At 47.8% G+C, this 24,199-nt stretch overlaps 1 protein-coding gene and 1 long non-coding RNA gene across 5 annotated transcripts in view; both read right to left on the reverse strand.

Moving 5' to 3' along the window:
* Nucleotides 1-24,199, reverse strand: part of HIP1 (huntingtin interacting protein 1) — a 135,946-nt gene that overhangs the window by 39,732 nt on the left and 72,015 nt on the right. For all 4 annotated transcript variants that reach the window (XM_006180940.3, XM_032459571.1, XM_032459572.1 and 1 more), the window contains exons 2-4: nt 6,999-7,062; nt 3,499-3,641; nt 3,207-3,263 (exon numbers count right to left, since the gene is read on the reverse strand). In XM_006180940.3, coding sequence (XP_006181002.2) covers nt 3,207-3,263; nt 3,499-3,641; nt 6,999-7,062 — 264 coding nt within the window. The remainder of the gene's footprint in view (nt 1-3,206; nt 3,264-3,498; nt 3,642-6,998; nt 7,063-24,199) is intronic.
* On the reverse strand, nt 10,230-16,541 carry LOC116657460. The gene is made up of 3 exons (XR_004312552.1): nt 13,624-16,541; nt 12,647-13,471; nt 10,230-10,818 (listed from the first exon to the last, which is right to left on the reverse strand). It is a non-coding gene; the product is annotated as an uncharacterized LOC116657460 (long non-coding RNA).

A 24,199-nucleotide genomic window follows, 5' to 3' on the forward strand; every position in this document is an offset into this window, starting at 1 on the left:
AAAAAAAGTAAAACAGGTTTCTAACTTCAGAAACTCTTAGTCAAATGGAAGAGACAGACTATGTAGGGAGAGAGACCTAAAAGAATTCTATTTTGCATAACAAGGCAGGCTAGGTACCTGGGTTGACCCTCCCACTGAAAACTACTAACAATATTGAGTAAGAGATTAAAAATGCTTTGAATACATTAATGAACTAACAAGAGAACAAAGAATCCTCAGGCCAGGAACTGAGTAATTCAGATATTCAGAGAGCAGATGGTTTGATGGGGTCAGGAAATGGTGGAGAGGGGCACTTTACCACACCAGGTTAATCTGAGCTTTGGTTTCCTGGGCCTCAAGGGCCAGGTGGTGAACAGGAGGCAGGACTCTCACTTGTCCAAGTTGAACAGTCTAATGGAAGAGACAAAAGACTGCCTTCTTGGTGCAGGGGAATTAAGGATAAATTGGAAATAACACACACGTATTCCTGTACTGATGGATCACCCCCTGAGGACTGCAAAGAAAATCTACTGCCTTAAACCACTGTTGTGATCAGAGGGAGGAAATAATTGCTGCTGAGAATTGGACCTATGAGCCAGTCCTCAAGGGGATCTGCCTAGGATTCACCAAACTTTTAAGCTGAGAATTTAATTTAGTGATCTCAGTGGAAGCAAATGCCAATTCACTCTGGAGGAATCTGCCTTTGTTAGACTTCAAAGAATTTCCACCCCAAAAAATCTCAAGGAAAATGAGCAGCTCATAGCAGAAAAATGACTAAGCACACATAGCATGCACAAAATTCACCAAAACAATAAATGGCAGAAAACAATCTTGAGAACTTTAGAGACTGGAGGTATAAAAAGTGATACATGAAATCACTATATTTAATAAGTCTAAATAAATTAGAGGCTGTTTCAAAATATATGCAGGGCACAATAAATTATAAAGAATGCCAAGCGGATTTGGAAAAAAAAAAAACTCCAAGAAATGAGAACTATACTAAAATCAAAAACCTTATGGAGAAGTTTAGCAACAGATTAGACCCAGCTGAAGATGGAATAAGTGAACTGAAATCTAGATCTACTGAAATTATCCAGAATGCATATAGAGACAAACAGAAAAAAAATGAAAGTGGTTTAAAGACATGGGGAATAGAGTGAGAAAGTCTAAAATACAGCTAACCAAAGTCTCAGAGGAAAAGAAAAAATGGAGCAAAGGCAATATTTAAAGAGACAATGAGAGATTTTCATAGCTGATAAAAGATGTTAACCCACAGATTTAGGAAGTCCAAAGAACCTAAAATAAATTCATAACTAGATACATACTAAGACTTTAAAAAGTCAGAGAAAAAAGCACAGATTAGCTTCAAAGGACTGATGGTGAGTCCAACAACAGACTTCATAAAAATGATGAAAGCCAGAAGTCAGTGGAAGGATATCCTGACTAATATCTCCCATTTACTGAGAGAAAATAACTGCCATCCCAGAGGAAGTATCTTTCAAGAATGAGGGTGAGAGGAAGACATTCTCCATCAGGTAAAAATGGTTGTTTGCCACCAGCAAACTCTTTACTAAAGGAAATTCTAAAGGAAATAAGCAGAAAGAAAGGGATCCCAGATGGAAGGTCTGAGATCTAAGAAGAAATGAACAGCACAGAATGAAATAATTAAAATATCTTATAAGGTCTAAAAAGAAAAACATTACCAAAATTAAAATACATGACGACAACACACAAGGTAGTGAATGGAGTTAAAATAGTCTGAAGTCTTTGTGCTATATAGGAAACAAATAAAGATGAATTTTAGGCACTGATAACCCAAGCATGCATTTTGTAATTATTAGATAACATTACCAAGAATTTTTTAAAAAAACTTCTGCTGTTATTTTTTTTTTTATCTCCCAACTAGTAATGAGGAGGAAATGGAATGAGAAAAAATACCTAATCAATCCAAAAGAAGGCAAATGATGAGAGAAATAGAAACAGAACAGAAGGGACAAACAGTATGATATAAAATGGGAGCTAGAAATCTAAACATATTAGGTATCATAATAACTGTAAATGGATTAAATGTTCAGTTAAAAGACAAGGACTTCCACCTTGAATTTTTTAAAAAATGCAACTAAATCCTATTGACAAGTGATATTTCTAAGACATAAGAATATAGGAAAGTCAATCACTATGATGTACATCTGAAACTAATATATTATAATTCAACTATCCTTCAATTAAAAAGAATGACCATAAACTAGCTCATATAGCAAGTCTCAAAAAACTTTGAAAAGTCAATATCATATTGATTCTCTGGCCACACTACAATAAATATGTATGCAAAAAATATTAGAAAGAATATAGAAAAGTCAAAAGTAAAAAGGTAAAAAAGATATACCAGGTAAATTCTAGCAAAAAGGAAAAAGACCTAAGCTTTCCATGTTACAGAAATATAATAGAAAGCTCTCTAGCAAGAATTTGGGAAATTTGGGGACAAACCTCAGCTTTGTTCAGACTAACTCGCCTTGTGACTTAGGAAAAGCTGCTTCCCTCTCTGGGCCTGTATTTCTCATCTGTAATGGGTAGACTGGATAACATAATTGCTAACATTTGTGAGTGCAGACAGACACAGGTAAGAATCTAAAAGAAAGGGCTAACATAGTAGTTCTTAAGCAGTGAGGCAGAAAGACACATGAGAATCAACCAAGGAGATTCTTCAGAAGGCAAGTTACATACTCCTTGGGTATCAGAATCTAGAGGGCTTCTGGTGTGTGTATAAGAACACTTCTTTCAGCTGATTCTATTATTGTCACCTACCTCCTCCCTCTTGCTAAGGCCCTGAGAATCCCTAGATAGGAAAGAAAAGGCTCTAGCATTAAAGATTGGGAATCCCAGTTCTCAACGTACAGTTCTCAACAATCCCAGTGGGACCAAGTGAAAAGAAAGAACTGTGGCAGTGTCACTGCTGAGGGAGCTCAATGCCTAGAGAGCATTGTGACATGAGGTTCCATCGGCAGCACCAGGCCCTAGAACTTCCCTGCAGCCTCCAGGGACCCCGATAAGACCGTGGCTATCATAGTTCCATCTGGAGGCATCCTTGACCCCTCTCTGATGCTCGTGATAGAAGTCCTAAACAACCTGAAAGAAATGAATTTGTTCCATTCCATATTCCTTGTTCTGTGGCCTCCAAGGAAGGACAAGAAACCATAGGTGGCCCCTGGACACATGTCCAAACTCACCCACATCCTGCTCATGTCACTCAATTCATTTTTGTATCTCAGAGAATCTTTCAGGACCTGGAGAAAGAAGAGAGGAGACAGAGGATGGTGAAAGATGGCTCAGGGTGGGGCAGAGAGGGTGATCGGAGGGAGATGAACCTGCCTCTCTAATTGATACCCAAAAGGCCAGGAGAAGGAGCAGTTGCCGCCCTCAGTGTGGGGGCGGACAGCGGCCCCTGTGACCTAGGCAACTGCACTTTCCCCACGTGGGCCCCTGGCTCCCTGCCCATCCCCTGCAGCCCCAGGAACTCACGTTTGGGTGTCCATCCCGGAGGAGTTTGTGGAACACGTGGCAGAACTTCCAGCAGAGAACAGCATTGCTGGAGAGGGGCAGCCGGTTGACAACAGACCAGAAGGTCTGTGCCCCCTTCTCATGGTGGGTGCCCAGTATGCACGGTGAGGGAGGGTCATGGAAAACAAAGGCACCAGCCCTGCCCCCGCAGCCAGCCCTGGGAGGGAGCCTGCAACAGCCCACTGTTGGGGGTTGTGCGTTGCGCATGGTGCCACAGCACTACCCAGCAGGGGGCGCCACTTATAACGATGACAATACAGATCTGCACATGTATCCTGGCAATTTTTTGGCAGATGGCAAAAAAGGGCCTCATCCTAATAAAATCCATTGTTAGACAATTTCCCCAGAGATGCAATGTCTTTTGGGAGGGGTGTATTTTCCTAATTTGCACTAGTGCACTCTGGGCCAGCCATGGCCCTGGTTTGCCTTTAGCGAGATGCTTTGGTTGGAATTTGCTTTGCTTTGGGAAGACAGACTGCCCTTCCTCTAAGTTTGTTGAGTCTGTGATTGGGGCCTTTGCAGGGGGATAATTACAGTTAACATTTTAACCATACAGTACAGCTTCTCAAAATTCTGTGTTCTATAGTGATTAATAATGAAAAACAAGGGCATGCTTCAAGGGCCCTGGCCCCTACTGGGGACCCACACCCTGGCTAACCAACACCCTTGGCTCCTCTTCCAGGTGGCACCTGACTCCTCTCCTGTTAAGCATTCTGCTCTTGCCCTGAAAGCATCAATCTTTTGTTTAAAATGTCTTCTCCCTAAACTTAAAATAAACTCATAAACCCCACCTCTTCTATAAACCTTCCTGGCCTCATCCAGGGGTGCCTTCATCACCCAACCCCTTGAATTCCTTGTATGCAGAATTCTGGGGCCACTTACCCCTGAGTTCCAATTCCAAACCTACCTGCCACCCATGGACCGCCTGCCACAATTTGTGTGTAATAAATGTCCTTCTGGCCTATATGATTTTAATGGATCACCAGGCCTCTATAATTTGGGAGCCCTTTTCTGAGGAGAGGAGAGGATTTCCACATTTCTTTTGTAATTGTTGCTTACACCCAGTAGGTGGGCACCATCCATCCCAAGTACAGCAACTTCCTTGGAACTTCTGACTTCTTTATTTCCAGGCTCCGGTAAGAAGCACCATGCCATGTAGGAAAGACTTGCCTCAGGTTAAAAATGATGTGACTCATCCAAAGAGACATGGTGTTTTGCTTCTGAGCTGGATGGTATCATAAAGTTCCTTTCAGGAACTGAAATTTGCATTTTGAGAGGGGCCGCCTTGAACATGGAGTTTGGGGTATGGAAGCTGAAATTGGCATTTAGTCTTAGAGGGATTTCTCAAATAACTTATAGTATCAACTAAAGCACAGCCCCCTTGGTCTGGAAGAAAGCCGAGGTGAGACGGACAGCTCCTTGTACCCTCTTGCGATGATTTCTCATGGCAGATTGTGGCTCCTTTAACCTGACACCTAAACAGAAGTCAGGGCAGGGGTGGAGTGGGCTGGGTACCCCTGGCTTTGAAAGAGGCAAGGAGACCTTTCTGTCTGTCTTGATTTCATAAGCATTGTAATGTATCCAATACCCGTCAGATGCTGTAAAAACAGATAAAGAAAAATAAGACTCAGTCCTCCAGAAGTGGGTACCGTGGTCAGGATACCAACCTGCTGACCAGGCAGGCAGCCGGGATAAATGCTCTTCTGAACAGCATTTCTGAAGTCAGACTTCCCAAATGCTTATTCAGTTAGGAGTGAGGGTAGCTGACGCTCTTTAAAAGTATCGACAGAGAAGAAATGTTTCCTCATAAGCTTTAAACCCTACTGTATGGAGTTGATCTTTTCAACATTTATCCACTCCTTAGAAATTGTGAGGCAGAGAGACTCCTAGAATGTCAGAGCTAGAATGTTAGGACTTTGAAATCTTCTTTGGCCGACACTTGGCCAAGACAACAGAATTAAGGGTCACAGAGGCCCCACCTGGGCCCACTCAAGGTCCCAGAACAAGCCAGAGCTCCAGAGATGGGATTCTGGAATCTCTCTCCAGTGTCCCTTCTGCCACCCCAGGTGGCCTCCTTGGCCAGATGTGACATGGCCTGGCCACTATAGGCATGGGCCTCTGTGTGCCCATATGCCATCCAGAGCAGCACACTGGCCCGTGACAACGGTCCTCTCTTACTTCCTACCTCGCATCAGACTGATCAGTAGTCTTAGCAGGCAGGGGTCAGGACTGGGTAACTCCCTCCAAGATAATCAGTCAGTCCACTAATAATAAAGGCTTTTCTTGGTTTGGTTTTCTTGACTCACCAAAGAGTCAAAGGAATAAAGGGCAAGGTCTGGCTAGGCTCACTGTTGGGCTCCCAGGTTTCTGGGGTAACCGGGAGAGGTTCTATAGCTCCATCCCACAGCAAAGTCCTAATTCCAACCAGAGCATCTTCCCACTAAAGATGAACTACTTTCCCTCTGGTGAAGCACAGTACACGCTATTAGCAACACTTCCCAAGGGCATGACGGGTTCTGGGAATCCTGTTGGCAAGGCTAGCCTGGAGGGTTTCCTGCAGGGGCTTCAAGACAAGCTATTCCAACCTGACTGGCTGTGGTGCAGCCACCAGGACCAGCCCCGGTAAGAAGGAGTTGCCCACCCCAGGCAGAAGCTCAGCCTCCACTGGCCCTGTGCTCCGCCCGGGCACACGCAGAGTTAAAGGCTGCATCACTGGCAGCCTCTCCTTTGGCCTTTGAGGATTAGCCTTCCAGCACCTGGCTCTACACCACAAGGCCAGATCACAAGGGATCCACCAGCCAGAGCACTGCCTGCACTCTTCTCCAAGGCCACAGACCCATGGTGGTGGTCGCCCAGGGCCTCTGCCAACTCGATGTGTGGGGCTTGGTGAAAACCTTCAAATCATCAGTTCCTTAAATCCACCCTGACCTTCTTGTCTTCTTCCTCGTGGCTTGGGGGTGGTGTGCAGGGAACGAGCCCACACAGGTGGCCTTGCTTACATGGCTGAGGCCCTGCGTCAGTTTAAGGTCAACCGCTGCTGCTCAGACCTCTGTTTTGCTTTCATGCTCAGAGAAGGGGATTTGATCATGTTCCCAAGGGGGTGGTCATGTGACCAAGTGCAGGGCCCAGAGCGCTTTGATGATACAGGTGAAAACCCTTCCTGTGCCCCGAGAAAGTATCTCAAAGGAAAGTGACTTCAAATGACTTGGCAGTTCTGAGAAGCTAAGTCCCAGGAGAGGAGCCGGACTGAGCTAGATGGCAGTTTTGGTCCCTTCCAGCCTGGCCGGCTGTGGGCTCTGAGGCCAGCAGCAGCCAACCCACGCTGTTCAGACCCGGTGGGGGCCTGGCTGGTGTGGGGGTTCCCCTTCCTGCAGCTGAGCAAGGACACCTCACCCTGACCTCAGTCCCCACGATTTGACCCCATTCAGGGTCGGTCTTCCAAGCAACATCCAAAAGGATATTTCTGGCGTGTTTTTCCTTTACGGCCACTTCCTGCGTATTAATGGCCTTATTGATGCTGACAGTCTGAAAAACAAGAAGGGGGAGGGGCAAGGAGGATGAGATGAATAAGCTTCTGAGAGTGGCTGAGACCCTCCCAGACGCCCCGCCCCTTCCCCTCCCTCCAATAACTCCTCTCTCCCCAAAGACCCCTCTGCCCCACTGTCCCCGTGCAGGGCCCCCAGCGGGGGGCAGAGGTCCCCGGCCAGCTGGCCCGGGCTGTCCTCAGGGAGCGGGCTTTGCTGCCTGGCATTGGCTGTGCCCAGCTGCTGCGCCCGCCTGCCACTCATCCACTTGGCACAACAACATGGCAATTAAAGCCTGCACAAAGGGATGCCTTTCATCCCCCAGGGAAACATTATTTCTCCGGGAGCAGGAGGAAGAGGCGCTGAGATCAGGGAGGGACTGTGACTCAAAGACCATCCAGCCGCCCCTCTCTCCAGCTAGAACCTTCCATGGAGCCTTCCCTAGGTGGCCAAGGTCGGCAGTGGTCACTCTCTGCTCTTCTATCCCCGCTCTTGGACACTTTCCACCTCCTAACCAAACTCCATTTTATTTTCTTACTCATATCATAAGGCCTGACAAATATTCTCTCCTTTCCAGTAGTTTTTAAAATCATACCTCTTTCGAAGTTAGCAAAGTAGGTTATACAGATAAATACAACCGACACAAACACATACACGGAATCGTATGACGTAGGCTGGTTTTTGAAGGACAGGTTTTTCCTTTTTCTGTTTTGCTTTGCTTTCTTTCCACAGACGTCATTCTACCCCAACATGTTAACAACCTGTTATGCATCATACACACACACACACCCCTCTACATTCCAAAGTGGTTAATTTTGTCACGGTTGTATAAAGCTGAGACCGTCATGCACAGACTTTTTTACATCTTGCTTTTCTTGCTTGAAAATATCCGGTGAAAAATTCTCCAAGTGAACTGGTAACACACTAGTTCATCCTTTAAAAAGGCAACATAATACTCCATGGCATGGGTGAATGGGATTTATAACAGCCGGTATTGTGACTCAATTTATTTCCAGTAAATGGTTACTATATTCCATATATCCTTACTAATTGATGCTTTCATTTCTAAGGGATAGAGTACTAGGAGTGAGATTACTGGGTCAAAGTTGTTGTTTCTCTTTTAAACTTTTCATTGTGGGAAAAGTCCAAGCAGACACAAACAGGATGATTAGTCCAATAAACCCCAGGTCATCAGTTCCCCAGCACCAACCACTATGAATCTGCAGCCAAACATGCTTCCTTATGGATGAAGGCTCACCAACATTTTCTGTAAAGAGCCGGTTAGTAAATATTTTAGGCTTTGCAAGCCACACGGTCTCCACTGTATTCAATTCTGCTGCTGGAGCGAAAAAGCAGCCTCAGCGATACTAAATGAAATGAATACGTAACCCAATGACTGTGGCTGAATTCCAATAAAACTTTATTTACAAAACCGGGAGGTGGTCTGGACTTGGCCTGTGCCTCTAGCATGCTCACCCTTGCTTTGTACCATCAGTCACGGATTCCCTTGCTCTGAAGTAAATTCTAGGTGTTATGCCATTTTACCAGTAAATATTTTAGTACAAACATCTAAGGGGAAAAAAAAAGACTTTTTAGAAATTAACCATAATACTATGATCACATCTAAAATTTTAAGGATAATTTCTTAATACCATCAAAGGGTTTGGGCTCACATTCCTCTCTTGTGTCACAACAAAAACCTTCCTCGTGGCTGTTCTCATCAGGATCTAAAGAAGGTTGCCAGGTTTCCTCAACAGGCTCTAACAATTCACACTTCCACTGACAACGTACAAAAGCATCCCCACCGACAACAGGGCTTATCGCTTCTTTTCATTTTTGCTGATCTTACAGGTGTAGTGACATCTCATCATTACTCTAATTCGTATGTCCATGACTACTAGTGAGTTTTGAGTATTTTCTTACATGTTCTCATGATCGTTGATTGCCTTACATAGTTATGTATGTTCATCTTCCCTTTTAAAAAAAATTAGTTGATTTACAATGTTGTGTTAATTTTTTTCTGGTGTACAGCATAGTGATTCAGTTACATACATATATATTCTTTTTCATTATAATTACTACAAGATATCGAATATAGTTCTGTGCACTATACAGTAGTAACTTGTTGTTTATCTGTTTTATATACGTTCATGTTATCTTTTATAGCTTCTACATTTTTCTCCTGCTCCTGTTGTTTATACTGGTAGATGCTTACATTTTCTTCTAAGTGTTTTACTGTTGGTATTTTACACTTGAGTCTTTACCTGGAAAAAATACACACTTACATGTATGTATGTCATATATGTGCGTGTGTGTGTGTACAGATGGGATAGAATAGGTTATTTCTAGGCTTTACCAAGATGTGTTCTTTTACATCTGGTTTACATAACTTTTGGGTGTGTCCTTTAAGTTCACTTTTGCACATATTTTTTTTCTTCCCTACCAGACTCAACTCTTTTAACACCATAAGCTTTGTTGTGAGTTGAATTGTGTCTCCCCGCAAAAAGACATACGCAACTCCAAATCCCCGAGCACCTGTGAATGTGATCTCATTTGGAAATAGGCTCTTGGCAGATGCAATTACTTAAGATGAGGTCATACTGGATTAGGGTGGGTCCTAAATCCAGTATGACTGGGGTTCTTATGAGAAGGTCTTGGAAAAACACAGAGGCCCAGACACGCAGGAGGAAGACAGCCATGTGAAGATGGAGGCAGACGTTAGAGTAATGTGCCTACAAGTCAAGGGATGCCCAGGGTGGCCAGCAACCACTAGAAGCTAGGAAGAGGCAAGGGTGGATTCTTCCCTAGACTCTCAAAAGGGACATGGCCCTGCCAACACCTTCCAGCCACCAGAACTGTGGGAGAATGAATTTCTGTTGTTTTAAGCCACCCAGTGTGCAGTAACCCCATCAGAATCAGCCCTCCCGGAGGACAAGGCGAGGGCAGATACTGCCTTCCCTGTACCCTCTAGCACAGGCAGCGCGCTCCCCCGAGCACCATTATTGGCCGTCAGTGCAAGAGTAAGACCAGTCAAGAAGGAATCTCATACAAGAGATGCTGCGAGAAAGAAGTAAAAAGTTTATTCCCCCACATCTCCCAGTGAGGCAGTACTCATGTCCCATGGAGGCCCTCCTGGGACCTCATTTCTTAGCATCTCTTCCAGACTCATCCCAGGCCATCCTCTTTCCTTCAGATTTCCTCTGATGAGTGACAGTAGTTCCGTCTATGTTTCTCCCAGCTCCAGATGGGATCCTGGCTGCAGAGAGATCTCTGGGCAAAGTGACCACATTTGCCAAGCCTTTCAAGGTTGCCTGCATTCATAAGAAATTATAAGAGACCTAAAAAATGTAAGATGACAGCCAGAGACCCAAGTCCAATAAGGTGGGAACTGCAGGTGGTCAGGCTCCAGGGGGTTGGTGGACACAGTCAGTAGCATGAGCCATGATGGATGAAGGAAAATCCACACTGGCCGGCAATGCTAGAAACTGCATCAGAGCCTCAAGGGAGGACCATGATGGGCGGGGCTTGGGTTTATTCCAAAAATATCTGTTTATACTGACTGACCAATTCCCAAGCTTGTGGTCATTGTGAGCCTTGCTCGAAAAAAAAAATCCTTAAAATTCCCTTAAGCCACACAAAATAATACACCATGGGTATATAACCACAGACTGCAGTGTGTGTGTCTGTGAACTGAAAACGTTCTGTGCTCTACATGTTGAAAGGCAGGAGAAATCCCTTGAAACTGCTCCAGGAAGATCTGTCAAAGGAAGAAAGGGGTTATCTATCTGTCCAGGTGCCTCTCCCACCATCTACCTACTTCTCTCATTTACGCCGCCCACCAACTCGAGAGGCAGCTGCCGTGGCTGCACAGAAAGGCTAAGCCCCTTGGCCAAGGTCATAATACTATTCAGGTGGCCAGATCCTCGAGTCCAGCTCTGGAAAGGCCTGGAGCACGCCGGCGGGGTGGGCTGCAGGGCTGCTTGTAGGCAAGGGCAGGGGTGGTGGTGGGAGTAGGGGTGAGGGATGAGGCCAGAAGGGGAGGGGGCGCTGGGTGCAGGTGGCCAGCGGGCTTTGGCGTGGGCAGGAGGGGATGGAAGCAGCTGGAGGAAGAGGGTTGAAGAGGCAGCTATTAGTAGCAGAGAGGTAAAGGAATAAAGGCCTCAACCCAAACGATGGAAGTGAAAATGGAACGAACCTGATGTAAGGTGGGCTCTAAACAATTTCAGTAGGACAGGCCAGCAGGATCTCCCAGTCCCCGGGGACAAAGCAGAGGGACGTATCAGAGATGCCACAGCGGTTTTGAAGCCAACAGAGGGCAGGACAGAGGCCGGCATCTCGGGCTGAGGGGACACTAAGCAAAGGACAGTGAGGCTGATGAGGGGAGGCCCTTGGGGTGAGAAACAGCCATTTTTAAAAGAATGAGGGGGTGAACTAGCAGTAGCAGTGGTTATAATCATCAAGATAATGGCAGCTAATGAGTGATTACCAGGCCTGGTGCTAATAAACATTTTAAATGAATTATCTCATTCAAGTCTTATAACTACATCTGATGAGTAGGTGAGCATTAGTATTACTCATCTTCATTTTACAGATAAGGAAACCAAGGCTTAGCAAGGCTAAGTAAATTGCCCAAGGTCGCTCCACCAGCCAGCGCAGAGCCAGAACTCAGACTCAGATGTGTGGGTCCACAGCTCAGGCTCCATCACACCCCCACACCAGACACGGTCCTCCACACCACAAAGACTCAGAATCAGAACCCAAACCATTTCCGCAGACTGCAAAACTGGGTTAAACGTCACAAGATGCAATCCAGCAGGCATAAAGGAAGTTTATTGTACTGAAGTCTCAACTTGCTGGCATAGCAGAGGATATGACTCAAAGCAACACTTGAGAAAACGATTTAGGTGTTTTATTTGGCTGTGAACTTAATATAAGCAACATTGTGATGTGGGTGATCAAAATGTAGGTCTCAGCTCTGGATGTATTAAAAGGAGCATAGTGTTCAGAATGAGGGAGGGGATGGTTCTAATTCTCTATGAAGATAAATTCACAGGTAAAATGCTATTCAGTTTTAGACTTTGTACATTATGAAGGAGACCAACAAACTAGACTACTTCTAAAAAGGAGTGGCCTGGACTTGGATGCACTGGAGACCTGAAGAAAACTTAGAGGAATATCAATATTCTGAAAGGTGGTCATGAGGAAGGAGGAATAACTCCAGGGATCAAAACTAGACCAATGGGTAGAAGTACAGCAAGGCCATTTCTGGATAAACTTAAAGCTGTTTCATGAAGGAGAGAATTCCCCATTATTAGAAGTACACAGGCCGAGGTGTGGCAACCTCTCCTCGGGGTTACTGTGAGAAAGACTTACAGGCTTAGGCTGGATTAGATGATTTTTAAGTTCCTTCTCGCTGTTAGACTCTGTTAAGGCCCTTTAGGTGATTGGGGACAGGGAGGGAAGCTTTGGATATCAGGGCAAGAAATTGTGACCTGATAGAAGACACTGAGAGCCACAGAAGGCTCTTGAGCAGGGGAGGGACCTGATACAAATGCCCTTCCATCCTCCTGAGTTTGATGAGTTACCTTTTCAGCTTCCTGATGAAGGAAAGTGTGGACCAACTTCTGTGTGGACGTTCAGAATTCCAGCCCCAGGACGAGCCCAGGACCCTGACACAGGACCCAGCCTAGCAACAGGCTATGGAACGAAGTTTCTTCCCAAACCAACAGCTCCAAGACACCCGCAAGCTGCACCTGCCCAGGTCTGGATGGCCCCAGGCCCTTCTTCTGCAGCTCTGGCAGGCTCTCGGAGTGCCCACCTACTGCGGCCAATATGCCCAAAGCTCTCCAAGCAACACTTCCCCACCTATAAGTGCCTGAGGGGCAGGGTCCAGCCCGCGGCTGCAGGCGCACGACCTGGTTCCTATGGCAAGACTTTTGGCACTCAGAGGTGGGGCTGAGCCTGTGGGCCAGTAAATGGAGGCTGTGGGTCCTCCAATCTCAGACACCAGGACGCTTCCAGGGCAGATGTTCCTTGCTACAAGTGTACTGTACTTTTGTGATGCTTTGGGCCTGGGATGCCATTCTGTGCCCCACGCTTGCCCCTCTGCCTTCGGCATCCCACATCCTGCCCCGTCTTCAGAGCACAGACCAAATTTTACCTTCCTTTAGACTTGCCAGGCCCCTCTTAGATGGGGATTAGAACCTAGAATTAGAAATGTGTTCCTTCTTTCTTTTTCAGCTCCTATGTCTCATCACGTGTTTGACAGCCAGTCTATCGTCTTCCGTCCCCGCCAGGATGAAAATCCTGCCTTCTTCCCTGGCGGCCCCACAGCTGCCGAGGCAGGGCAGAGTCTTCATAAATCAGTAAATCATTAAGGACGTAAGGACTGCTTCCCAGCGCATCCCCATCTGCAAAGTACCGGCTATGTGAGTCCTGATCTCTTGAGAAAACCTGCTCTCCCCCCCCCGCCCCGCCCCAGACTCTCTCTGAAGGAGCTGGGCCATGCCTGGGGGGACCCTCCCAGGGCAGATGGTGGGAAGTTTGGGGCTCAGTGTCTCACCTCTGGCCTGGCTTGGAGAATGTCCTCTGAGAACAGGCTGTTCTCCAGATTCCCCCGAGTCACACAGGACCTAAGACCAGGCAGGGTCCCCCTGAAAGAGCAGCATTGTGCCACTTCCTGACCCCGCTGGCCCTTGTGTCCCAAGCTGGTTCCGGAGAGCCAATTATCAGCAGGCACCGCAGGAAGGGCGGCTTTCCCCCAGCCTCTGTCCCCTCCGCCCCACCCTCGACTCCCACAGGACAGCCTCAGCCAGGCTGCAGCCAACGGGAAACCTTCAGGCCTTGCTTCTGCGGGGAGCAGGGGCTAGGCCCGGGCTGTGGGGGCTAGCCGGCCTCTGTCCATCACGCACACAGCTCCTGGCAGAGGCCTGGCATTTGGGCTGCCAAGGCTGGGCTGGCTTGCTAAGGTTCCATGGCAGGGATAGGCATGGAGGATGTGCCTGGTGCGGGTGGCAGGTCCTGAAGCCAAGGACTGGAAGGCCCACTATCCAGGCCAAGTGCAGGAAAACCTGAGACCAGGATGGGTGGGAGGAGAAAGGAGGAAATACGATAGAAGGGAGACAGAGAAACAGAATGGAAAGGGCAGGCAGTGGGATGGGAGGCATTTGTTGAGCACAGCCAGAGGTGGCCACCACCAACAGCCTCGGCGATGCTGCCCACCTCGGGGGCTGAGGCCTGCGTCCCTCACGGAGTCAGGTGTGGAAGCTTGGAGTAAACAGATGAGGCAGGTGGTCCTGCTAACGCCTGCAACTTGGTGTAGTCTCTCATCCTTCCCCCATCCTAGCCTGCACTCCTGCAAAGGCCTGTAGCATCCAGGAGCCAAGCTCAGCCCACACAAGACTGAAAAGATCTTCCTTCCAAGGGCCTGATCCTGAGACACAGGACAGAAAGGGATCCTCTGGGTCACCAGCTCCACCCAGGCACGAACGAGGCTGGTGAGGGGGTAGGGTGGGCAGCGATGCCGGCAAGAGGCAGACTCAGAAGACTGCTGAGGTGTACCATGGTAAAGGTGGGGACAGCCAGAGTAAGGACGACAGATTCAGAACCAAGTTGAGGTCACATGAGCCTCGGGGAAGAGACAAGCAGGGCACAGAAGACCAAAGGCAGCCCTCAGTACTGAGTGAGACCGCTCTGGTCCTGCCTGTGATACTTGGAAGTTGATGTCAGCCATCAAGTCTTTTTAATTCTTCTCTTGATCAGAAATTATAATAGGATAGTCACTGTCATTGTCCCCCAGTTAGTGGTAGCAGCAGGGCCTCTACCAGGTGCTGCACTTGGGGATTTGCTTCTGATGCTCCCTCCCCTGGAGGGCAGGGAATCCGACCCCCGATTTCCAGAGTCAAGTTGCCCAAAGTAACACAGGCAGCAGCAGGTAGAGCCCGAATTCAAACCCAGGTCCTTCTGCCCACACTGCGCTGCCTTCAGCAACACTCAGCAGCCTCAACGTCACCCACCTGCCTGCCTCACTTTCCAGCCCATGACAACTGCGCCCCAGATCTCTATTGACTCCTATTAGCTCCTGGGTGATCTCAACCAGGCCCAAGGCTCTGAACTCAGTTTCTGCCAGCATGGCCAACCGCCCAACTATTCCTCTCCCAGCCTCCCTAGAAGTCATCCTGCACTGTCGCCTTTGCCTCAGTGCGCCCATCCCACCCATCAGTAAAGCTTTCTTGTCCACTTCCCAAATCCCTCTGTTTCTTTCTTCATATTATGTGTAAAACAACTTTTTTAAAAGTGGAAAACACAGGAATTATGATTTTGACTGAATGTCTACTATATGCAGGTCAGGGCTGCCATCTGGGCTGTAAGACTGGGCTACACACACTCCAGGTGAGCCTTTCCCACAGGTTATAAAGGACAATCCGTGTAACTGGACCTGCTACCGGGGTGCGGGACCCGCTACCTGGTGCTGCTGGAGAGCACGGGTGAAGCCCAAGAGTTAACCCTTTACAGGGAGAGAAGGACCGTCCTCCTCCCATTTCCTTCCTTCTCCTCTGCGTGATCTCAGTACTTTGCTAAAAAAGCAAGCAGCACAGGTGCACATGTTACCTACGCCGGGCGTACGAGCAGGATCAGAAAGCTGCAGCCAGAATGAGATGAGGCTTCCAGAATACACGTGGGCCACCCCAAAAGGGCTGGACACCTTATTTCACAAAAAGCAAACAGATCAAGAAGGGGGAGGTATGTTGCTTTCAGCCGTGGTGGGAGGTTGACGCTAAACTCCTATGTGGCTTGTTTTTTTTTTTCTGTCCAGAGTGATTTTTGAACTGAAAAAGGCAGAAAGCGCGTTGAAAGAGAAAACCCTCCTTCAACAATTTAGGAGTTAGGGGAGTTAGGAAGACTCCCCGGTGCCGAGTGAGTGCAGGCATCTGACTTGGATGAGGACATGAAAGGGATGAAGACAGCAAGTCTAGGTGGTGCACACACACTCTGGGCATCGTGGCGGGCTGGTGGGGAAACAGTGGGGCCCAAAGGCCAGACATGGGTGAAGATAACCGTGATTTACTGGCAGCGAAGAAGGTAAAATGCCACGTGTGACTCACAAGAGGTTCCTGAGAGAAAGGGCGGCATTGCTCACCAGGCGCCAACACGCATTCGCGGAAGCAAGTCACGTGAGACTGACCGCGTTTCCCTCCTTAGACTCTAGGCCAGCGTTTCAGGAAAACCAAGTAGACATGGTGTGTGTCTGAATTTCCACCTTCTAGGCACTTAATATAGTCTCTTAAAACATCTCGTAGACAAGGATGAGTGATAATGGGGCTAACAGGAGTGGAAACTACTGACTGCAGCCAAACCTGGCCCACAGCCTGTCTGTGCATGACCTATGAGCTGAGATTGGTTTTTATATCATTACTTCTTTTAAAATTTGTTTTTTGCTTTTTCTGGGGGGAGGGGAGTGGGGAGGTAATTAGGTTTATTTATTTATTTTTAGAGGAGGTACTAGGGATTGAACCCAGGACCTTGTGCATGCTAAGCAGGCACTCTACCACTTGAGCTAAACCTTCCCCACTGGTTTTTATATTTTTAAAGGGAAGAGGACTTGGATGAGCAGGAGGGGAAGGAAGAAGGGGAGAAGGAGGAGGGAGAAGCAACAGCAGCAGCAGCAGCTGGCCACAAAGCCAAAAATATTCACCATCTGGACTTTTGCAGAAAAAATTTGGTGTCCCCTGGGCTAGACAGGGAGGTCCCTGAGGGTAGAGGTCCACTCTTACAGGTCTGGTTATTGGCTGTCATCATCTAGGGGGTGAGGCGCGCTGGTGCCCGAGGCCTGGTTCTGCTCCCTGTGTCTACCAGTGAGGGGATAAAGATGCACAGTGACCGATCTAATTCATGCTGAGAGTAACAGCCAGTGCATCCGGATGATATGGGTAGAGTACGACCGTGGGGAAAAACCAACAGGACAGAAGATTCCTGGCCCAGAATCCAAGTGCCTGTGGCCGAACTGCAGACTAAGTGAAAAGGGCTGAGCTTACGCCCAGTGGTTCCCCATAAGTTCATGGACAGTATGATGTGGCCACCATAATAAAATAAAGTTTAAGAAGCTAATTTCATTTTAAGCCACATCAACAGAATGATAAGATCTAGAACAACAGCCAATCCTTGGTTTTACAGCTGTCAACCACACTTGGAGTACCGATTCATCCTACCACGTGCCAGAGAGTCTGCTGGGCACCAAGTAACAACGCGTTCGGCTCTGGGCACCCCATTCTACGACGAATGTGGATCAAGCGGGTGTGTGCAAAGGAAACCAGCTAGGACGGTGAGCCCCAGGAGTTGAGATGAGAGAACAGAAATCAGGGAAAGTGGCAGTGGGGAGGCACGATGGGGAAGAGAGGGCGCAGGTGTCTTCAAATGTGTTAGTTCCCAACGCCTGTGAAATAGATGGTCGCTGGGTCCAACAGGGACCCTGAGTGAGGATGAAGAGCAGCCAGGTTCTGTCTTCATCACCTCCCCAAACTGGACACAACCCCAATGTCCTTCCACCTGGGGACAGGTCCACAAACGGCAGCACAGTCACACCACAGAAAGCGACTCAATCAAAGGAATAAACTTCTGGTTCACGACAACAGTAGGTGAATCCTGAAAGTATTACGTCAAGTGAAAGAAGCCAGACTCAAAGGGCCACACGCTCCGTGAATCCATTTATAGGACATCCTGGAGAAGTTGGAACTACAGGAATAGAAAACAAGATCAGTCATTGCCAAGGGCTGGGGGTGTAGAAGGGGCAACTACAAAGGGGCACGAAGGAATTTTGGGGGGTGATAGAACTGTTTCAAATCTTGACTGCGAAGAGGTTACCCGACTGCATGTGACTGTCAAAACTCAGGGAACGGTGCCCTAACAACGGTGAACTTTACTGTATAGAAATTATAGCTCAATATACCTGGCTTTAGATATAAAGAAGTCAGGTTTCATGAGAAGTGGACAGGGGACTTGGGAAAGCGGGCACTAATACGTTCAGTCACCAGAGAAGTGTTTACACTGGAGGAGTGTCGCACAGCCCTTCTACTCGTTTTCTCTGCCACTCTGCCAGGAGAGACCCCCATCTCTGTATCCCCCAAGGTCCCCAGAAATTTCTTACAGGCTCTGAATCAGACCATCCAGCACAAGGGCGACCGATGGCAGAAAGAGGGACCCCCGTCATGTCCTCCTGACCCGGAGAAGAAGCCAGTGAGCTCCATCTTCCCGCCCTCATTTATCGTGATGACTGAAGAGTCCTCATCAGCCAGGTCATCCTGCACATCCTCAGGCAAAGATCGCCATGGCTTTCAGAAGGCCCCAAAATGTAGGGCACAAGGGTTAGATACTGACACACCACTGTCTCAGGGAAAAGGAGATGCTGGCCCATTTCCCTCTCCCCCGCCTGCCAGCAGCTGTGGCTTCAGAAAGCCATCCCCTGCCTCCCTACCCCCACCCAGTTCTGTTTCTCTTGTCACAGAGGAAGCCTTGGTTCTGCTTTCCAAGTGCCCTGAATTGCAACGCCACATTCACAGGGGCTGCCCCGAGAACTCAGGAGAGTCCCCCTTTGGGCAAGGACTCTGCCTAAAGAATGATGCCCTGGGCAGGCTTGTCAGACACATCCCTGTCACTCAGGAAGCTCCGAGCCAGGCTTCAGCGGCCTTTCGCAACACTTGCCTTCCAGATGGACAGCTGGTCTGCAAGAGTCGAAACCCTGAGCTGTGTCTCTCCCCAAACCACCGGTGTTGCTCAACTTCCTCTGCCCCCATCACTCTCCACCTCACAGATTTCTAACAGGGAGGTTAGTTTTGTCTCTTCTCTTTCAGCAACATAAAGCAACTTTGCCCTGATTCTCTTAAGACACAAGGGGGAGGAGGTGCCTGAGCACAGGATGCCCCCTCCCCGGCTCCGTGCCTCTCCCAGATCTCTGCTCCTAACAGTGTCTCCATCTGCCGAATGAATGAGCCAGGAGGAACTTGCCACACGGAGACAATGCCAGGGCCTGCCGCTTCCCCCACTCCCCAAATCTCTGGTTTTTGTTCTATTTCTACAGCACACACCCCCATCTCACCCCCATATTACTATCTAAGTGGCCCTTGACCTCTACCCTCCACCACAACGCACCCAAGTAAAGCAGCAAGAGTAACTTTCCTCGTGGGTTCTCCCAGCTGAGAAAGCCAGAGGGGTCCCTGATCTCATGAAATCCGAACCCTCCCATGTGATTTCAGCGACACCCCCTCATGCCTCCTTCTTCAGCTTCTTCTTCTTCTTCAGATAGTGGGGGGGGGTCGCCACACAGCTGTGACCTGATTTTCCCAAAAGGCAATTGATTAAGAAATCGAATCCCATTTTACACAAGGGGACAACCATGTGAAAATATCTTACTTGACTCCTGTAATGAATTCGGTCACATTCAACCGTCCCAATTCACCTGTTTGGCTCCTTCAAATGTGAGAAGACCAGGTGCGCTTGGATACTAGTGACAATAGCATTTCTCCATTATTGTCCAGCCCTTCACAAAGCTTTCATCTGCAGTCCTACTGATGCCAAGAAACCCTGGCAAGGGAGGCTGGGCACACTTTGTAGATAAACAAGTGGGCTCGGAGAGGTCAAGTCACACCAGTCAGGCACACCAGTCGGGCACATGGTCTACATTCTACAACGTAGATGGTTACACCTGAACTCTTAGCCAAAGCCAACTTCTTTACTAAACCCCTGCTCTGAGTTCAACACAATTGTTAAGATCTTTGGTCTGTTGAGAATCAGAGAGAGTTTTCAAAAAACTTAGAGTAGGTACCTGAAGGAAGACCTTCCGTAAGGTCTAAACAAGTCAACTTGTACTACTGTCACGGAAGTGGGTTCTGGTCTTAGTTGCTTGCACACCTCCCACCAAACCCCCGTAACACACAGTTGTATCTTCTCTCGGGAGGAACCCACTCTAGTCTTGAAGGTAAACAGATTGGGTGCTGGGCCAGTGAAGTCCAAGGTAACTGCAGGCAGACACCGTTCAGAGCACCAGGACTGAACTCCATCAGGCAGCTGTCACAGGTGTGCACTCTCATCTGAGATACTGGCAGGTGGGTGACAGACTGAGAGGGGTTATTCCCGAGCCCTGACCTCCAGCCCCCAGACAAATCAGCCAGTCCTGTGACAGTCTACGGCCAAATTCACACCAGGCACCTTGTGCAAAGCCCCAGAAGATGCCCCTCCAGCCTCATCAGCTCTGCAGAGTATAAGCTTAGATGTGCGAGGGGCAAATGGCAGATGGTGTTTTTTGGTCAGTGCTTCACCAACTTGGCTGTACCTGGACATCACCTAAGAACTGACCCCTGGACCCCCAGGATGCATTCATGCGTCCTTAACAGATTCCTTTCCTCCACCCAGACTGGATTCATCTGGTCTGAGATGGAGCTGCTGTTCATTGCACTCTACATCCGGTCATGTTACAGAACATTCCATGTCAGGGTCTAAGAGAGGGAAAAAAAATTCAGCTAACGGAAAAGCAGGAATGAGGAAAGGGAAAAAGGAGGGCAAAGAAAAAGGGAATAATAAAGACAGAGGAAAAATGGAAAATGAGATTTCCTCAGCTCAAACAGGCATACTTTATTTAAGTAAATATAATCTGGAGGGGGAGAAAATATGAATTGACGGTGAGGACAAATTAGGAGAGTAATCATTTTACAAAAGAATTTGACATCAGATTCCTTTAAATAGCAATCTCTGCTAGTGCATTTAAAATAGGATTCCTTTTACAGAAGTGTGATTTATACAAAACTACATCTGTTACATAAAGCTCAGAAAAATAGCTCTCCTCCCACAAAGTCTGGCTAACTATAGAACTGGCCCAGGATAGATGGTCACCTACTTTCCTCCAAGTGGTACCCAGCTCCCAACATCACTAATTGTTAGAGAAATGTAAATCAAAAAACCACAATGAGATATCACCTCACACCAGTCAGAATGGCCATAATTAAAAAGTCTACAAACGATAAATGCTAGAGAGGGTGTGGAGAAAAAGGAACCCTCCTACACTGCTGGTAGGAAAGTAAATTCATGCAGCCACGATGGAGGACAGTATAGAGGTTCCTTAGAAAACTAAAAATAGACTTACCATATGATCCAGCAATCCCACTCCTGGGCATATATCCAGAGAAAAATATAACTCAAAAAGACACATGCACCCTAATGTTCACAGCAGCACTATTTACAATAGCCAAGACATGGAAACAACCCAAGTGTCCCATCGACAGATGACTGGATAAAGATGTGGTGTATATATATATATATATATATACAATGGAATACTACTCAGCTATAAAAAAAAGAATAAAACAATGCCATTTGCAGCAACATGGATGGACCTGGAGATTGTCATTCTAAGTGAAGTAAGCCAGAAACAGAAAGAAAAATGCCGTGTGATATCACTTATATGTGGAATCTAAAAAAAGGGCCATAAATGAACTTATCTACAAAACAGAAACAGATTCACAGACATAGAGAACAAACTTATGGTTACCAGTGGGTAAAGGGAGTGGGAAGGGATAAATTGGGAATTCAAAAATTGCACCTCTTGGGGAGGGATGGGAATGTTTGCTATCTTGATTGTGGTGGTGGTTTCATGGGTGTATACATCTATCAAAACTCATCAACTTGTACATCTGAAATATGTGTAGTTTATTGTCAGGAACCATACCACAAAAAAGATGTTAAAAAAATTTTTTTAAAGATACCCAGCCCTGCTCTCTGTCACCTATTGCTCTATCTCACCTGAACTGACTCTTAAGGTTCACTGGAATATCTTCTGGTCTTTACTAAACTCAGGGAACAACTACTCTGAATTCTCTTCATAGTCGCTCATTTATTCAACACATGTTTTCTGGGCACTACTCTAGGGATACAGCCGTGAACCAAAATCGAATGTCTCTGGTCCTGTGGATCTTATATTAGAGTGGGAGATAGAGAGTAAGTAAGTAAAATATAGGGCATGTGAGACGGTGATATATGGAAAACAAGGGTGACAACGGGGCTGGTGTTGTAACCTTACGCAGGGTCACCAGGGAAGGCTGTACTAGAAGGTAACAGAGGGGCGCGTTTGAAAATGATGAGGAAGCAAACCTGGCAGACACCTGGGGGGACAGTTTCCCGCAGAGCCCACCTGGCAGGTCAAGGAACAGCTAGCGGTTAAGAGTAGCTGGTGCTGAGAGGTCAGAGGTGGGAGAGGCCACACAAGGGGCCACTGCAAGGACCCGCCTTTGTTCTGAGACACAGGAGGCACTAGGAGGTTTTGAGCAAAAGAGTGACATGATCTGACTTCCTTTTTTGGAGGATCCCACTGGCTGCCGTGCTGAGAAGAGGCTGCAGGGACAGGTGTGGAGGCAGGGAGGACCATTAAGGCGCTGCTACATTAATTCAGGCCGGAGATGACAGTGGCTGAGACCTGGCTGGTAGCTGTGGAGGCACTGAGATGCAGTGGAATTCAGATACATTTTGAAGGTAGAGCCGACAGGATTTGCTGATGTTTGGATGTGGGGTCTGAGGAAGGAAGGAGTCAAGGAGGGCACCATGATGATTTGCCAGAGTAACAAGAGGGAGACACTCATGGGAGGACAGGTTTGGGGTGGGCAGATCGGAGCTTGTTTTTGGACACATTAAATAAGAGATGCCCATCGGATATCCTGGTGGAGCTTGTAAATGAGCCCAAGCCTGGAATTCAGAAGAGGCTCAAGCTAGATGTACCAGTTTGATAGTCATCAGCACGTACATTGATGGGATTTAAAAATGGAGAAGGCCACCAAGGAGTGAGTGTGGATGAGAAGTCTGAGGGCAGCCTGAGTATACCCCATGTTCAAAAAAGAGACACAAGAGGGAATGGGCAACGGAAACAGAACAGAAACAGCCTGTGAGGTAGGAGGAAAACCAGGAGAGGATGTGGCATCCTCACAAAGAAATGTACTTGAACTTCAGTGGTGTTGGCCGCTCCTGAGAGATCAAACAGGATGAGAGCTGAAAACTGACCACTGGATCGAACATCATGGTGACTTTTATGAGGGCTTTTTGGTAGCATGAAGATGGGAGAGCCCGATGGGGGATTTAGGAGGAAAGGGTGGACAGGTGCTGACAAGGGGGCAGAGAAGAAGAAGATGGGGTCTAGGTCACCTTGTTTGTTACAACGTGTTCATGTACACATCAGGAGAGAGAAGGGACAGAATCAAGGGCTGGGGAAGGGGTCCAGAGCACAACAGGAGGTGGCCACACTCCTAGAGTAACAGGCCAGGCCAGGGCAGGGGCGTAGGCAGATGTGCTGGAGAGCTTGTGTGTGCTTCCTCAGGACTGTGTCTCCTTCCATGGTGAATGAGGAAGCAGGGTCACGGAATCTGCGTGAAGGCGGGGGAGGAGAGGCAGGAAGGACCATCGAGGAAAGTGGAGGGGGACGCACAGGCCTGTGGGCCACCTGTGGAGGAGAGAAATTCAGCCGGCCCTCTGCCTCCCCTTCTCCAGGCCAATTCTCCCCTATTGCTTCCCTGTTCCTCCTTCTCACCACCATTCCAGCTTTAGAATAGTTCGGACCTCGGTGGAATCAATGCTCGGACATATTTGGTCACTTTGGAGTCCTTCTTCTTTTGCAGTGAGGCCTTTCAGGAAAGAGTGCCTGCTTTGGGAAGATGGGCACCAGGGACTTGGCAGTCAGCACTTTTGTGCTGGGGGGATGGGGTGGGGACAGGAGTCTGAGGGAAGCAGAGGAAATACAAGGGCAAAACATCCAGGCTCCCTCCTCTCTCTCTCCCCTTCCTTCCTTCTCTCTCACCACCCCTCCCTCCCTGGGGAGCTAAAGCACAGACCAAGGAGTCACTTACCTTGCTGTGGCCCAGGCTCTCACTCTCTCTTTCAATTAACCTCCCCTGGCCTGTAACAGAGCCCAGATTCATCTGCACGCCTTACTGCGTGGACTCCTCAAAGTAACACTTGTTCTGCTAACTCCACGGACTAGATGGGGGAACAGAGACTTAAGAATGGTTAAGTGACTTGTCCAGCAAGTTGGGATGCTTGACTAGCTAGACGACCTGGCTGCTAAGTAGCAGAACCAGGATCTGAACCAAGATCTCACTCCAAGTTCAGGC

Source organism: Camelus ferus, chromosome 18 (genome assembly GCF_009834535.1).
Source record: "Camelus ferus isolate YT-003-E chromosome 18, BCGSAC_Cfer_1.0, whole genome shotgun sequence".
Lineage (NCBI taxonomy): Eukaryota > Metazoa > Chordata > Mammalia > Artiodactyla > Camelidae > Camelus > Camelus ferus.